This window comes from Streptopelia decaocto (genome assembly GCF_964273445.1).
Source record: "Streptopelia decaocto genome assembly, chromosome: 1".
Lineage (NCBI taxonomy): Eukaryota > Metazoa > Chordata > Aves > Columbiformes > Columbidae > Streptopelia > Streptopelia decaocto.
This window is the reverse complement of record NC_138663.1, coordinates 114,124,635-114,139,124: the sequence shown is the minus strand read 5'-3', so window position 1 is coordinate 114,139,124 and position 14,490 is coordinate 114,124,635. Positions and strand designations below refer to the sequence as shown.

The 14,490-nt window shown below is 40.5% G+C and overlaps 1 protein-coding gene across 1 annotated transcript; it reads right to left on the bottom strand.

Annotated features, from left to right (window-relative positions):
- Nucleotides 1-446: 446 nt before the first annotated feature.
- ATP6AP2 (ATPase H+ transporting accessory protein 2) lies at nt 447-13,527 on the bottom strand. Its single transcript, XM_082073644.1, has 9 exons — nt 13,199-13,527; nt 10,369-10,499; nt 8,210-8,338; nt 5,801-5,896; nt 5,465-5,602; nt 5,063-5,116; nt 3,528-3,677; nt 2,358-2,474; nt 447-1,525 (listed from the first exon to the last, which is right to left on the bottom strand). Exons 1-9 carry the CDS (start codon nt 13,266-13,268, stop codon nt 1,331-1,333), a joined length of 1,080 nt encoding a protein of 359 aa, XP_081929770.1. The 5' UTR covers nt 13,269-13,527; the 3' UTR covers nt 447-1,330.
- Between the last annotated feature and the right edge of the window lie 963 nt (nt 13,528-14,490).

Genomic DNA, 14,490 nt, shown 5'->3' with positions numbered 1-14,490 from the left:
GGATTTCCTAGACCTGGGCAAAGCTGCAGCATGTTACTCAATTCAAGACGAAGTATTGTCCAGGATGTCCAAGACATGAACAACTTTAACCCCTCCAAATCTGACATTCTCAGTAAACAAGACAAATTAATTCACTGAGCAGATCTTTTCTGGAAGTGGAACAGATCTCTCCTAACAACAGGGAAAATTAAGTACATTAGAGGACAAGAAGATGAAAAAGTATGTTCCATTCATTTTACCACAAGAGCAAATGACAGTTTCTAAAAAGTGGGTAGTTCTAAAAAAGATTCAAGACAGAGATGAACAGCGTCTTAACAACACTCAGTGTTTAGTTTAGGAAAGTTAAACCATGCAAGGTGATCTTCTGACATTTGCTTTTGAAACACAGTTAAAACTAAATTGTTACAGAAGTAGGCACATCTATGAAGCCACAAAGAATAAATGCATTTCAGAACAACTGTTCTTTGTTTTATTGAATGGTTGAAGCAGGACTACAATCCAGGTATATTTAAATCAAGTGTTGGTCCACTCTTATCATCAAAAAGAATTGATTTAGGTTGTTTTTATAACAACATCAACACAAATGGAAGGAATACGAAGCATCATAATGGGAACTTTCAACTGTACATGATGCTAGACCATGATGGGACTGGTGCTACTTCAGTATTTATAGACTCTCCATCAGATAGACCAGCCACAGTAGTGTTTTCACCTCCAAATCATTAAAGTTCCAGGTAAAGGATCCTTCTGTCTACTGCTCACATCGGAGCCATCAACATGCATCAAAACGCTGTCTGTGCCACTAGAATCATAGTCTTGTAGAAATATTTCTGTATTTAGTATACTAAAGAATAATTACTATCCTCTCTGAAACTAACATACAGCCATTATAAATATTTACATCAAACATTTACAACTGGTTCATAATATACAACAAAACAATTTAGCTGTAACTTCTAACCTTCCAGTGTAAGTTTCAAACACCACATTGCTACCATAATTTCAATTTCTCTGTTTTGCACACGGTCACAGGCAGTACAGGGCATTTCAAAAACTCGTGTTACATAATTAAAAAAATGGAATGATGTTGCTTTAATAACAATTAGTTTGGAGATTTTTTTTTTTTTAAACTAGCAGATTTCAATGTCTAAATCCTATCTGGTGCTACTACTAACATTTAAAGTAGGCTTGAGAGGGGAAAAAAATACTTAGAAATAAATACACCCTTTACAAAAATTCCACAATTAACCATGTCAGAATAATTGTTTTCCACACAGTTTAAAGGAGATCTTACTCTTCATCATTTCCTTGCGCTGTAATACAGGGCAGTTCAATCCATTCTTATCTTCTGATTTGTCATCCTATAAATAATGCTGTCATACCCAGGATCCATGTTCCAGAGGTTGTAGGAGATAACTATCACAGCTAAAGCAAGACCTATCATCATCCACAGAATAATGTTGAAGATCACAGAGTAGTTGTAATTATATTGATAAGCAAGGTTATATGGATTATCTGTTTCGCCCTGTAATAAAGAAAGTAAGTGTATTACTTTAAAGTTAGCTTGCATACAAAATACATTCTGACTACATTGAAAATCCAAGCAATCTGACTAGGACATGCATTTTTTCCTAGACAATTCTGATGCTAGGGCACAAAATGCAAAAGCGATTATGTGACTGACATTCATGGAATCCAAAGGAACTCAATAAGGACGACTGCAAAGCCCTGCACCTGGGACAGAATAACCCCACCTGACAGCACAGGCTGGGGACTGACCAGCTGGGCAGCAGCTCTGCAGAGAGGGACCTGGAGGTCCTGGTGGACAAGGTGAACAGGAGTCAGCAGCGTGTCCCTGCAGTGACCAAGGGCAACTGCATCCTGAGCTGCATCTGAAGCGTAGGCAGCAAGTCAAGGAAAACAATTTTTTCCCCACCCATGAGGCAGGACTTGCACACACTACTGTACTGGGGAGAAAATGGTAGAAATGCATATTCTAACAAGATGTAAGAGAAAACGTTTTCACAGTGAAAGCAGTTAAGACTTTGTAACAAGCTGTCCAGAGAGGCTCTGGGACTTACAGCCATGGACTTTTCAAGAACTTGGCTGGATAAGGACCTGAGCAGCCTGACCTAACTCCTAAATTAATCCTGCTTTGAGCAGGAGGTTGGAGGCTCTCTCTTCAAACCAAATTACTACATGATTAAGTGAAGATCAAGACAGATAAGATGACCTCTTCGCACCCATGCCTAAATCACAGTCAGTATTCTAGTCCTTAAAAGAAGAGTTACGCTCAAGTGAAGAAGTGATACAGTTTGAATCACTTTTAATAAATTATATATAGAAAAATATACTACCTCTGAAGACTGGAGAATGGAGCGAGTCTTCCTCATGAGGGGAGAATTAAAGGCCTTTACAGCCACCACTTCTACTACTGCATTCCCGCTATACAGATTAAACATCTCATCTGCAAACTGGAAAAGCAAAAATAATTTGATTTTAAAACTACATTGTAGCAGAGAATTAGGGAGAGTTTTGTCAGCAAGATGTACTAAACCGTAAGATGTTAGGTTCAGAAATAAGAACCTTAGGGGAAGTTGTAAAAAATTGTACTGTTTTAGAATTCCACTAAGAAAGTGCCAACTTACACCTGGTTTACAACATCTCCTTAAAACCCCCTGACCACTGTTCAGCAGACAGTAGCTTATGACAGCTTTCTGGGCTGAAACTCATTCTTCCATCCCTCTTACAAAAGACCCATCACCATATAGTTTCCCAATTGTATGTCTGTCAGCTTCAACAAAATATTTAGGTTCTCAAGAATCCACTGGGAAATTATGAACCTGAATATTTTGATCTGGTCCAAAGACTAATATGTCTATTATTTAAATATATTTACTTAAATGCAAATAAGCCAGAAAGTAATGTTTACAGAAAAAAGTTATTTGGCTTAGCAAATTCATGCTTTTTACATTTTTCCATCATGCTTCTGAAACTCTCAAAAGTGACTGGTCTTAATAAAGAGTTTATCTAATGATTGCATAAGACCCACTAAAGAATTACTTTATTGAGAACACTGATAGATGAACAGCAGTTGTCTTCAGAGGCTTGGAAATTTAGATTTATACAGCTTTGTCGGCAAAGGAAAACTAACCACTGTACCCTGGGATAGATATTTCCACATTTCTGAGAGCCTGTTTTAGTGAGACATCCAGTGGTTTAAATGCAAGGTATTTATTTAGGAAAAACAAACATATCAAGTCATGTTGATACATGGCTTCAATATATTCCTGCTCCTTTATGCAAAATATCTAACACATTGTAGAACCAAGTCACACTTCCCACAGAGTAACAAATTACAGCATTCAATTTTCTAACTAAGCCACTGCATCTGAAAGACCAAAAAACAAAACCAAGGACCAGTGAAGTGACAATTCAAAGCAGAGGACAGTCAATCAATTAACTCCCTTGTAGTTAACACAAAAAAATATTTCCTGTGTGTTTTGTTCATTAGGTAGAAAGCATACCTTTTGCAAAGAGTCTACAAGAATTTGAGAAGCATCCTTGAACTGCTGAGAGTCTTCCCCATATCGTTTTCCAACCTCTTCCAAACCTGCCAGTTCCAGGGCATACAGGTCGGGAGAATGATCTTTGGCTAAGTGCTTGTGTCTAGATAGCTTTGACACACCATGGAGGGGAGAAAGAAATCAATTCATACACAGGTTACTTTAAAAACACATTTCACAAAATAAGTTTGCTGGGACTAATTCAGCCTCACTTTCCGCAGTCATATTCCATATTGATTAGGAAGTGGAATTTCTTCCCAGGTAACTACAAGATGTCCACAATTGTTTCTTATTCTACAGAAGAACGCAGATGATCAGGTAGCTTCTACTCCTAACAGGACGTTATATACATGTAATATAGAGCTCTGCTAAAAAGAAACATTATACTTATATATCAGAATACTTGTTCAGTAATTGCCATAAAAATAAAACTTGGAGAAAAAAAAAATATACATAACTGCAACACTTTGATACTAACTACTACGCCCTCCACTGAAGCTGGCCCTTGCAAAATTGAGTAAGTTACATCTTCTGCCTTGCTGTTGCTCAAGTACAAAAGTAGTTTACTTAAGAAGTATCATCCCATTGTCATGAAATCCAACCAATGGAATACAAATTATCTCAAAGGAGAGTAGTGATATTCTTGCACTTCTACAAGTGTGAAACTGCAGCACTGACATTTGCCTGCACAAGAGAGCAGTCTCTGAAAGCAAAGAACGTAATCTGTTCCTGTCTTCCAATCTACTTTAACTACAGCATTGCTAGTCTGCAAGACAAAACCAAGTTGTTCTACTCCATTTTCTCAAGGGCCCCATTTCTCTCCACTGGCCTTCATCTAATGTGAACTTCGGAGTTCTTAATGACTTTTTCTTTAAGTAGCTGAGGGCTGCTTAACACTGCAGCTTAAAGGACAAAAATCCCAACACATACCCCAAATGCCAGCAACAAGATAGTAGCTTCTTAGTGAAAAGTTCATAAGAAAGTTTTTGCTTAAAAAGGTCAGAATGGAAAGTTCATCCCTCCCTTGAAACATTTCTATCACCACCACTATTCATATTACAAAAGTCACTCCAGTCTTTCCAGATAAAATGTTATGATGATATTTTGAAGCAAAACTGTGGACATGGCAAAGAACATGTTCTTAACTACCATTATACTTCTCAGGTAAGAAAACAAGGAAAGCTCCAGGAAATCCTTCATTGAGCACTTCATGTGTCTTTCGGTATGGAGAAATAGCAGCTCAGAATTCCCCTTGTTCTCACCAAACTCAATACAAAAGAAACTACAGATGATAAAGTTTCTCGTTTTCTTCCGCCTGTGGCAGGGCTGGTACAAATAGCTTGAGATTGCATTATTTAAACTGATGCAACCAACTGATGACACACTTGAATTCATGTCACTGGTTGCCAAGTATCCTGGGTACGGCTTCTCTACCTTTAAATGAGATCCCTGAAGTTTGTGACCTAAGACGGGAAAAGCATTTTTAAAAGTCTTACCAGGCTTGCAATATCATGTAGGACTTGTAGTTCTGACAGAAAAAGCAAGTCAACCTGGGGGAAGAGGCAAAAGAAAGAGACAGGTATTTCCTTTAATGAAACCAAAGTTAAGGAAGTCTCGTTTTGTTGCAAGTCTCAGTATTTTATACCAAGTTATGTCTGCTACAGCATCAGAACATGCTAGAAGGAAATTACTCTTTCAATAAAGTTACTTACAAAAAAATCTTGAAACTTAGTTCTTAGAATACAGTCAGAAAAAAAATTAGAGAGGGCTCTCCAAGGCAAAGGAAGGGGAGAAAAAAAGAAGAAAGGAAAAAAAAAAAAAAAAGGAAAAGCACAATCTAACTAAGAATAATAGAAAAAAAAAAATGGTAAAAGATCCCACTGATTTAAGGTTTTTACCTCATTGTTTCTGCTGAGCGAGTTGAGAGGAAGGGAGCTGAGAATGGAGTTGTCCTGGAATAAGCGGTTTCGCAGTTGGCGCAATGTGACAGAAAGGTCTTCAAATACGGAGTTTGCCTTGCCCACCATGTACACTCTCTGCAGGAACAGCCATTGTTTAATAACAACAGAGGTTAGTTTTTAGTTTTTCCAGTCACACATTAATAATCAATTATAATTGCAAGCTCTCTCCAATGCAAAATATTTCATTTAATCAATTGGTTTTGCTCCGACTGCACAAGTGGAGAGAGGTTTACTATTTAGAACATCTGGAACGAGAAGTGAAGCAATACTCACTTCCTCACTGGGAGCCAGCTGCAAGACCACAGGAGTTTCCTCAGAGAACAAAGTATGAATAGCATTCGCAACACTGTCAAGACTGATAGGAACAGCCTGTAAGACAAAGTCTAGTTAGATTTGTGGGTAAAACAGACCCTAACAATATAAAAGGAGATAATTTGCTTAAGTACAGAAGTCTGGAAAAATAGGACAACCTCTTTTTGAGCAAAGAGTATGAATATTTCCAAAGTAATAAGAACAAGTAATAGGAGCGACCATGCAAAACAAAACACCAACTATATATGAACAGACAATTTATTTGTATATATGGCAGACACAATACGTGTTTAAGAAATCCAAGGGGCCACGACTGTGTAATTAAGAGGCTTACTTAAGCTAGGAATTTAGCCTTGTTTATCAGTAAAGCAAGACCAACAAATATAGAAGCAATACTAAAGGGGAAATCCATCTTAGTGCAAATGGAAAATTATGAACCATAGCAAATTGATGAATGAAAATATAGCAGTAGAAAGACCAACTGCTGAAACACTAAAGAAAAGAGCCATATTAAAAAAAAAAAAAAATCACAAAGAATAAAAGCAATCCTAGCATGGTATAGTGCCATTACTGGCAAGCTAATAAAACTTAGTTTTTCTAAACACTTACTTCTGGCTTTCATCTAAAAAGAAACAGAATGGCACATTTCTAATTGCTAGATAAACAGCATAAAATATTTTTTCTAATAAATTTCAGTAAGTCTGTAAGCTAGGATAACTTGTACCCAGCAGTCCTGAACATGGACTCATGATCATTTGATGATCATTTGAAACTATTCTTGAATAGTGGAGAACCACTACTTTGCCAGCATACATTTGGGGAAGTTTATTTGAAGCCACGGCAAAAGTTAAACAATTAAAGCTCAGGAATATTAGTTCCTATAAATGGGAAATAGAGAAAATATGCACTATGTACACATCAGAACTTTATAAAAGTTACAAGTGCAAATACAACTGAAGACTTCTTCAAGTATATTTAAGGTTTCTGCAAGTTAGCAATACCTACGCAGTTAGGTGCAGACAACCCTAAATAAGCTTTGGTCCAGATAGCATTTCAGCAATGTCAAAATGTAACTGTGCCTGAAGTAGTGAGCTGTATTTGAAAGCTGATGTGAAAGCAGATCCATGCTAAGCAGAATTTGACCTGAGTTCAATGTAAAGCCACATAATATTCTGATTAAATGCTGATATCTCAAAATAGATTAAAAGACTGCCTGATAGCTATAAAAGTAATTTAACAAGTAAATCATCACCTCATCTTGGGGTGTGCAACAGGGTGAGAATATTAAACAAAACACTGTTTAACATTGTCACTGATGATTCCACAGTTTGACCAAAATAATAAAATTATCAGTAATAATTCTTAACAAGAGCACAGCAGTCACACAGCGCTGAAATGCCTGGTAAACTGGTGCAAAACAAAGTCTTCCAAGATAGGCAGAATTAACTAACTAGAAATAACCTAAAAAACCAACTTATTTGAAACCAGTTTGTGGGCTGGACAAGCAACAGCTTAACATGAAGAACTCGTCCAATACTGCAGCAAAATGGAAAAAAAGCAGAAAATGTATTTATAAAGGGGAGTGAGTAGACACCGTACAGTTATCAATATTTTATAAGTTACTGTATTCCTGTTAAGATATGTGTGGACAAGTCATTTTACAGGAGAAGAGGCAATGGGCATAAACTTAAAAACAGGAAATTCTATGTGAACACAAGAAAACAGGTTGCCCAGAGAGACTGTGGAGTTTCCATCTGTAGACATATTCAAAACCCAACTGGATGCAGTTCTGGACAGCCTGCTTTAGTTGACCCTGCTTGATCAGGGGGTTGGACTAGATGATTTCAAGATGTCCCTCCTAACCTAAACGATCCTATGATAATATGACAAATTTGAGAAGAATCTCAGCAAAAACAGACAGTGACAAGTAAATGTAGTGCTTGTTTTCTTTTTGATATAGTATAATCAAATTGTGTCTCAGAGGGCTATATTTCACATACACTCAGCAGAAGCTAAAAATGTTAATAATTCTGAGTATGAATCAATAAGTTAACATGAGAAGCAGTGGATTCTCTGCCTCTTAGCACAAACATGAAAACTGGATGCCTTTCGAGGAAAATATGCTTTGGTCAAACAAGTTACTGAACTCAGAACAGGAGGAGGCCCTGGGTGATCTTAAAGGCCTTTCACATTGTACAGGAATCTGGCTGGATTATTCATGTATGCAGTCTGATTCATCACTCTACGGGAGTATGTGAACTTCAAGTGAAGTAAGAAACAAGTCAAGGACTACAGTAGAGAGTCACATAATTCTCATTATATCACAAGAATCACAGAAATCATGCAACAGTTCCTAACGTGGATACTCACATTCTCAATAGGATAAGAAATCCCTTTCGCAGGCAACATCAGCTGGTCTACACCTTTCACTGTTACCAGCACAGTAGCTCGTGGTCTGTGAAACAGATCACCCACAGCAAGCCCAGGCCAGGAAAGGTCCTATTACGAAATGGTAAAAAAACTTGTATTTCACAGGGAGAAAGAGAGGAGCCCTGTCCCACCATTACAGCAAAATAACTTACTATAATGTTAATATCTCTGTGCAGGACAGCCTATTGGAAATTTCATGGGAAACTAAGTTAACACTAGAATGCTTTCATCTTGAATAATGCTGTTGCAAGTTAACCGTGAAGAAACTGTTAGTTTGAACTGTTAGCTGCCAGTACCTTCAAAGTCTACACTGAGAAAGCATTATATACATTGGATATATCAGGAGCTGTTTCCCATAATTAAATTGGAAACGTCATAGTCTGTATATAAGAAGTGAAGGCTGAAATGAAATTAAAAAACAAAACAAAACACCCACAACCATTTCACAAAACACCAGAGAAGCAGGTTTAGGCATATCAAAACCCTAATATTTTCAGTACCAGAAAGAAATGGAGGCGGGGGGGAAAGGGGAAGGGAGGGAGTGAGTGTCAATCTGCCAACAGCCTGCTCATCTAAAACTTACAAATTTGCATAGAAACATTACAGATTCCTTAGTAGTTTACTACAATTATGTATCAGTAAGAGCACAGTGAAGGCTGCCTGGTTGCTTTATTCCGGTACAAAATACAAATTAATCTGTTTGGAATTTGGATTTTATAATGAAATGTCATTGATGTTATGGTTTGTATCACCTCAAAGAAACAAAAGAAAAACCTTTTAAAGCATCAGGGACAAAAAGGGGGTTCAGCTTTATCTTGCCTTAACAGGAGAGGAATATTGAATGACTGTTGCTGAGAATAGTAAGAATTCTAAATTCTCTACAGTGCACCTACTGCACTGCCAGTTTATGTTCCTGGACTACATCCTCAATGTAAACTGCAGAATGAGTGTTTGGGCCCTGCACTATTCTCCATACCAGGGCTGGAAGCTGCCTCAGGGTTCTCACTGCCTTACTGACAATGCTGACAACTTTCAGCTTCTGGGCTTAACTGAATAGGGAAACGTAAATACTTCCTTCCCTGCCTGCTTTTAGGATTTGACATAATACTAACAAAGAACTATTTCTAAAGGATGCTACGAACCCATCACAGCAGATTAATTCCAAGCTTTGGCAAAGGCACAGAGTGAGTACTAAACCACTTTTTTCCATGATAACCATGTTACACCTCCAGATAACCAATATGCCAACAGCCAAGTGTTCAAAATGGGCCAAACCCCGCTGTTTTTCTGGGTGTCTTTACATGCAATGCACACAATAGCATCTGATGTATAATATATGTTACTAGCTCAGTGACAAAAAAAGTAATTAATTGACAGCAAGATATTTTCTGATAAATTCCAAAACACAGGCTAAACAGACCTGCATTAAAACCAGCCTTATCAGACCTCTTGCATAGCTGCAGTATGGAAGAAATGGGAAACAGCCTCCAGTAGGCAAGACTGAATCAATTCAAGGGCTCCTATTCACGTGCCTCACTTTAAACATGAGTAAAAGTATGCTCAAAAAGCTAATTTGGGATACACTACCACAAATTAGGTTTTTGAGTCTTTGGATTACTTCCTAACTGTTTGGTTTATTTGTTCTTATTAACTATGCCCAGCAGACAAGCTTGCTGACCTGACAAAACACACCTGCCTAGCCAAGCCATTTCTCATAATCTTTAGAGTACCCAAGAGCCGAGTGCTATGGAGAGCTTGTACGCAAGTAACAGTTGTTTCCACAGATTCTCTATGTGACTGCGGATGGGGGATACAGCATGTAGTTGGGTCTCAGAGGAACTGAAGAACACCACAGTAAAGACTCCACGGTCTTGCTTCCTTCTGTAACTGGTGACTCAAATCAGCCAGCTAGCACAGCCTTTGGCTGCTCATATGACTGATATAGCTCTATGCTTGGAAACCACACTGACAGGTCATGCATTCCTCAGGACAAACATGATGATATTTTATATACGCCAGGACATGACAGGAAGATTTGCATGTTAAGTGAGTAGGTCTGTAGTTTCAGAGGCATTCCAAAATCAAGACCTGAAACATACCTCTTCAACAGAAAAACCCATGGATAATGCAGCTACATCTGGGATCCGCTCACCAGGAATGGGCCAACTTCCGTTTCGAAAAACAACCGATTGAGGTGATCGTAAGATGCTAAATTCATCACCACATACACCTAAAACCAAAAAAAAGCTGTCAGTTTTCACAATTTTTCTTTTACATCACAAAAAAAGAGAACATATTAGAGCTTAATAAGATTCCTTATTCCTTGTTCTCATACTTATCAATTTATGTAAGATGAGTAATAAGAACCAATCATTTTAATGCTCTGGAATACAAAATAAAGCTTCTATACAGTGATGACTAAGGATTGACAAATCCACATTAAAAAAGTAGGACAATTATTCAAACAACGGCACAGTACATTTCTGAGAACTCAATGGCAGGCTGTGAGCAGTGTTACAGCTCAGACGTGGTAGAGTTAGCTCTCAGTAGAGCCAGGTAGACTACAAAATCCTGCTAGTTCACAAGCAGCTATGCAACAACAGGACTCTATTTGCTTCCAGCACTGCTTGGCATAACATCTCTTTTCACGCAGGCAACAGCCTGAGCCACCAAACCCAGAGCCAGGAGGATGAGCAGAGTCAGTGCTGGCTTAAACAGAGCACTGGCAGGAACAATCTGGCTTCTGCAGAACAGCTCCAGTGTCCCTGCTCTGCCTTCTCAGCCACATGACATCACAAGACATTCTTCTTCCTCATATGAGGTACTGGACCTAAAGTAACTGTATGAAGCCACAATCTGCAATGCTTCTCATGTTGGGTTTTCATTTATTTGTGATCCCTCCTTCACTCTTTTCTCCATTACCTTGAATAGCAAAGTTGGCTAAAAGCATTATTTCTAATCTGTTGTATGATGATAGAAATTTACCATGTAATAAAGTCGAAGAGGGCTCCATGAAATAAGAGATGGTCTTATTTCAGTCTAGCTTCCTATTTTAAAGTCACTTAAGCATAACTGCAATACTGCATACACAAACATTTATCTAAATAAATTTTAAAATGTATTTAGTGTATATAAACAGTAACATGCCCAATGCAAAAATTCAGACATATCGTCCCAAGAGCAATCTGTGTATGTTTCTACCAAAAAACTCATCTGACGCAAGACTTGAGAAAAATCAAGTAAGAGAACAATTAATATTTGTAGGCCATCTGACTTTGAGTTCCTATTATATAATCAACATGACTACATACTCCAAAATTACGTGAATAAGATAACCTTTTTTTTAAAAAAAGAAGTATTTACTCATATGATCACTGAAAATTAGCTACCAATCCAAGCAGCTACATAAAAGTTTTCCAGAGCATCTGCAAATTTAAAGGCTATTTACAAAAATAGTGCAATAGTAAACTGATGTGTGCAGTTACAATCTTTCTTAACATTAATTTAACTCATCTGACCTTGAAGATGCTGTTTTAAAGCCTTGATCATGATCACGCATACAAATGTTGACAGTAAATCTGAGCTATGTTACGATAAACATACTAAAGGAACAAAGTACTGTAATGCAAGTCGGGCAAGGGTGGCAAAAGAAAGGAAGCAAGCCAAACCAACAGATGTATATGGAGCGGATGAAAACATTTTTTATTTTAAATTGATATGTGTTCATTGGATGACCTGCTATCAATTTTAACAGTGTATCAACCCATATTTGGAAGAACAGAAATGTTTCCAGACCAGTTTGCTTAGGAAGGAATTTACAAAATTGCCACGAACATTTTTGCTCTGTGTGCAGGATTTCACATGTTGTTTTAATTTTCCACAAGGCTATACAATAGTCACATAAGTTATTACAATAAGTTGGCTTACTTGGGACAGGGTTGCTTAGGTAGATAAAATTAGAGCATTACCCTTTTTAACGTAATTTGCCTTGTTAGACTTGTTCCAGGTCTCAATGAGCAAAAGTGAATTTAAACTTGGGAACATAAGCCTTTTCCTCAGACGTGCTGTAATTGCTTGACCATGACACCCCATTGGGCAACATATGCAGTGAAGTCTAGACAGTAAATTCCAAGGTGCAATTCATTCCGCATACTGTTATTCACCCACCTACAGAAAACTTAAACTTCTACCTTAGAGAGGCTGCACCTCAGGTGAACTTCAGCTCTCAAAAGCCTTTGTGAACCTGGACTGAAGAACTAAGTTGTACTGCGTGAAAACCATTTACAGGGCCTGGAAGCCCTAAGCACACATCACATACCCGACTCACAACGAACGACCACCTCTAATGACCACAAAAGCAGCTTGGCGAAACATGAAAATCCGTACGAGGTAACAAAATGCATACCCCTAAACCGCTCCGCGGGGCCCTTTGCTGGGAAGAGAGAGGGAAGTGGCCCAGCAAAGTCCCTAGCGGAGCTGGGGGGGAAGGAGGGGAGAAAGGGGGCAGGGAGCTGTAGCGAGGGACAGCAGCTGCTCGAGGGGTGGCGGCCCTCTGCCCACACCTCTCAGTCCCGAAGCTAGCAGGCACACACACACACCCCGAACACTGCCCACAGATGGGAGAAGCCACGGGTTATGTGCGGAGCCCGGGCCAGGCGGGGCTTCCCCTCCTGGGGTGCACCAGGCGGCACAGGGCCGCGCGTTCCTTGGGCCACCCCCCGCCCCACAAAGCTCGCGGCCTCCCTTCCCCCTCCCCGGTCCCTCGCGCGCCCTTTTCCCGACCGTTGCGGCGGGTGCCGCTGAGGCGCGCGGCCGCCCCTTCCCCCGCAACGTCCCAACCCCCGTAGAGGCTCCGCAGCCCTCCCCGCCCCTGGTGGCAGCTGGCCGGGGCCAGCGCTACCGCACACTGGCTCGACCCCACTGGCTCACCGGCGAGAAAAGCCGATGTCACCAGTATCGCCACCTCCAGGGCCCATGGAACCCCGCCGCGCCGCTCCATGGCCGCCGCGATGCCGGCTGCCGCGATGCCAGACGCCGGTCAGAAGACACCAGGCCGCACCGGGGGACAGAAAACGCCGAGCGCCTCACCCCTAGGGAAAGCTGACGGACTAGCGTCGCAACCAATCTGGAGGTGAGATTCGGGGTGGCTGGGCGGGATTCTCCAGGAGTGACTGACGAAACTGACCATTCGCCAGTGACGCCCACCCTGTCACGGGGTTGACCGATCAGCTGAGACGCGGTCCCGCCGGGGAGGCGGAGTCTTAACTTGAGTGGCCTTTCCGCTTGGCTAATCAGATCGCGAGAGATCTCTGCACGGCTTTCCTTCCCTCACCGTAAATTGAGAGGAAAACGGTGAGGAGGCGGAGCCCCGCCGGCTGATTTGACCAATCGAATTGCGAGGGATCGGGGTCTTGCCCCTCCCACCTCTTATCAGTACAGCCGCGAGGGAAGCGCGGGTGGAGGGAGCTCTGATTGACATTTAAATGCACCATTCAGAGAGCAAGGGTGCCTGATGTACCCTCTTCTCACCTGCGCCGGGCCGATTGTGTGGCTGTGAGGCCTTGGGCATGAGGGCCAGTCTGGACTGTGGCGCTGTGTGTTACCCGTTCTTCTCCTGTGCCCGTCTAGCCGTACACCTGGTGTGACTGAGGAGGCACAGAGGAGAGGCCAAGCATCCATATTAAGGGAGAGCTAGTTTCTCAATGAGAGCGCTTCTTTCATCAGGAGGAACAGTGGTAGTTCTGGGGTTTATTTTGTTTCTCTCTTCAATGTTGTTTGAAATAATAATAAATTTGTGTGTTTATGCCTGTCACCTGCCTCAGCACTCCACCCCTGAAAGGCAAGAAAAGGCTAAATCAGTGAGCTGGGTGCCTCCGTATCATTTGTGGTTTGGATATTTATGGGGGAAGCTGCCTTCAAGGCCTTTGGCCCATTGAGCTGATGAAGGAGTGGGACCAACATGAAGTGTGTCTGGAAAACCCCTGCCCACTTCCCTGGAAGTTTGTTGTTGAGAACAGTTACAGTAACAGGAACTTGCTGCCCCAACCCTGCTGTCTCACTTCAGCTGTTCTTATCTATAGAAGCAGGCAGCTGGATACATGCTGTTTAGTGTATGGGTAGTATTACAGCAATAGGCCATGAGCAATCAATTTGTGAGTATTATTGGGGTCTTTGTACCCTATTAGGCTCAGAGGTCTTGATGAGACTCTCTGCAAGTTGAG

Excerpts from the sequence above, each read along its gene's own strand:
- ATP6AP2 (XM_082073644.1), bottom strand. The coding sequence starts at position 13,268 with ATGGAGCGGCGCGGCGGGGTTCCATGGGCCCTGGAGGTGGCGATACTG. Across the intron at positions 2,475-3,527 it reads TTGTAGACTCTTTGCAAAAG|TTTGCAGATGAGATGTTTAA; the intron begins GTATGCTTTCTA and ends TTGCTTTTCCAG. Across the intron at positions 1,526-2,357 it reads CCATTCTCCAGTCTTCAGAG|GGCGAAACAGATAATCCATA; the intron begins GTAGTATATTTT and ends TCTTTATTACAG.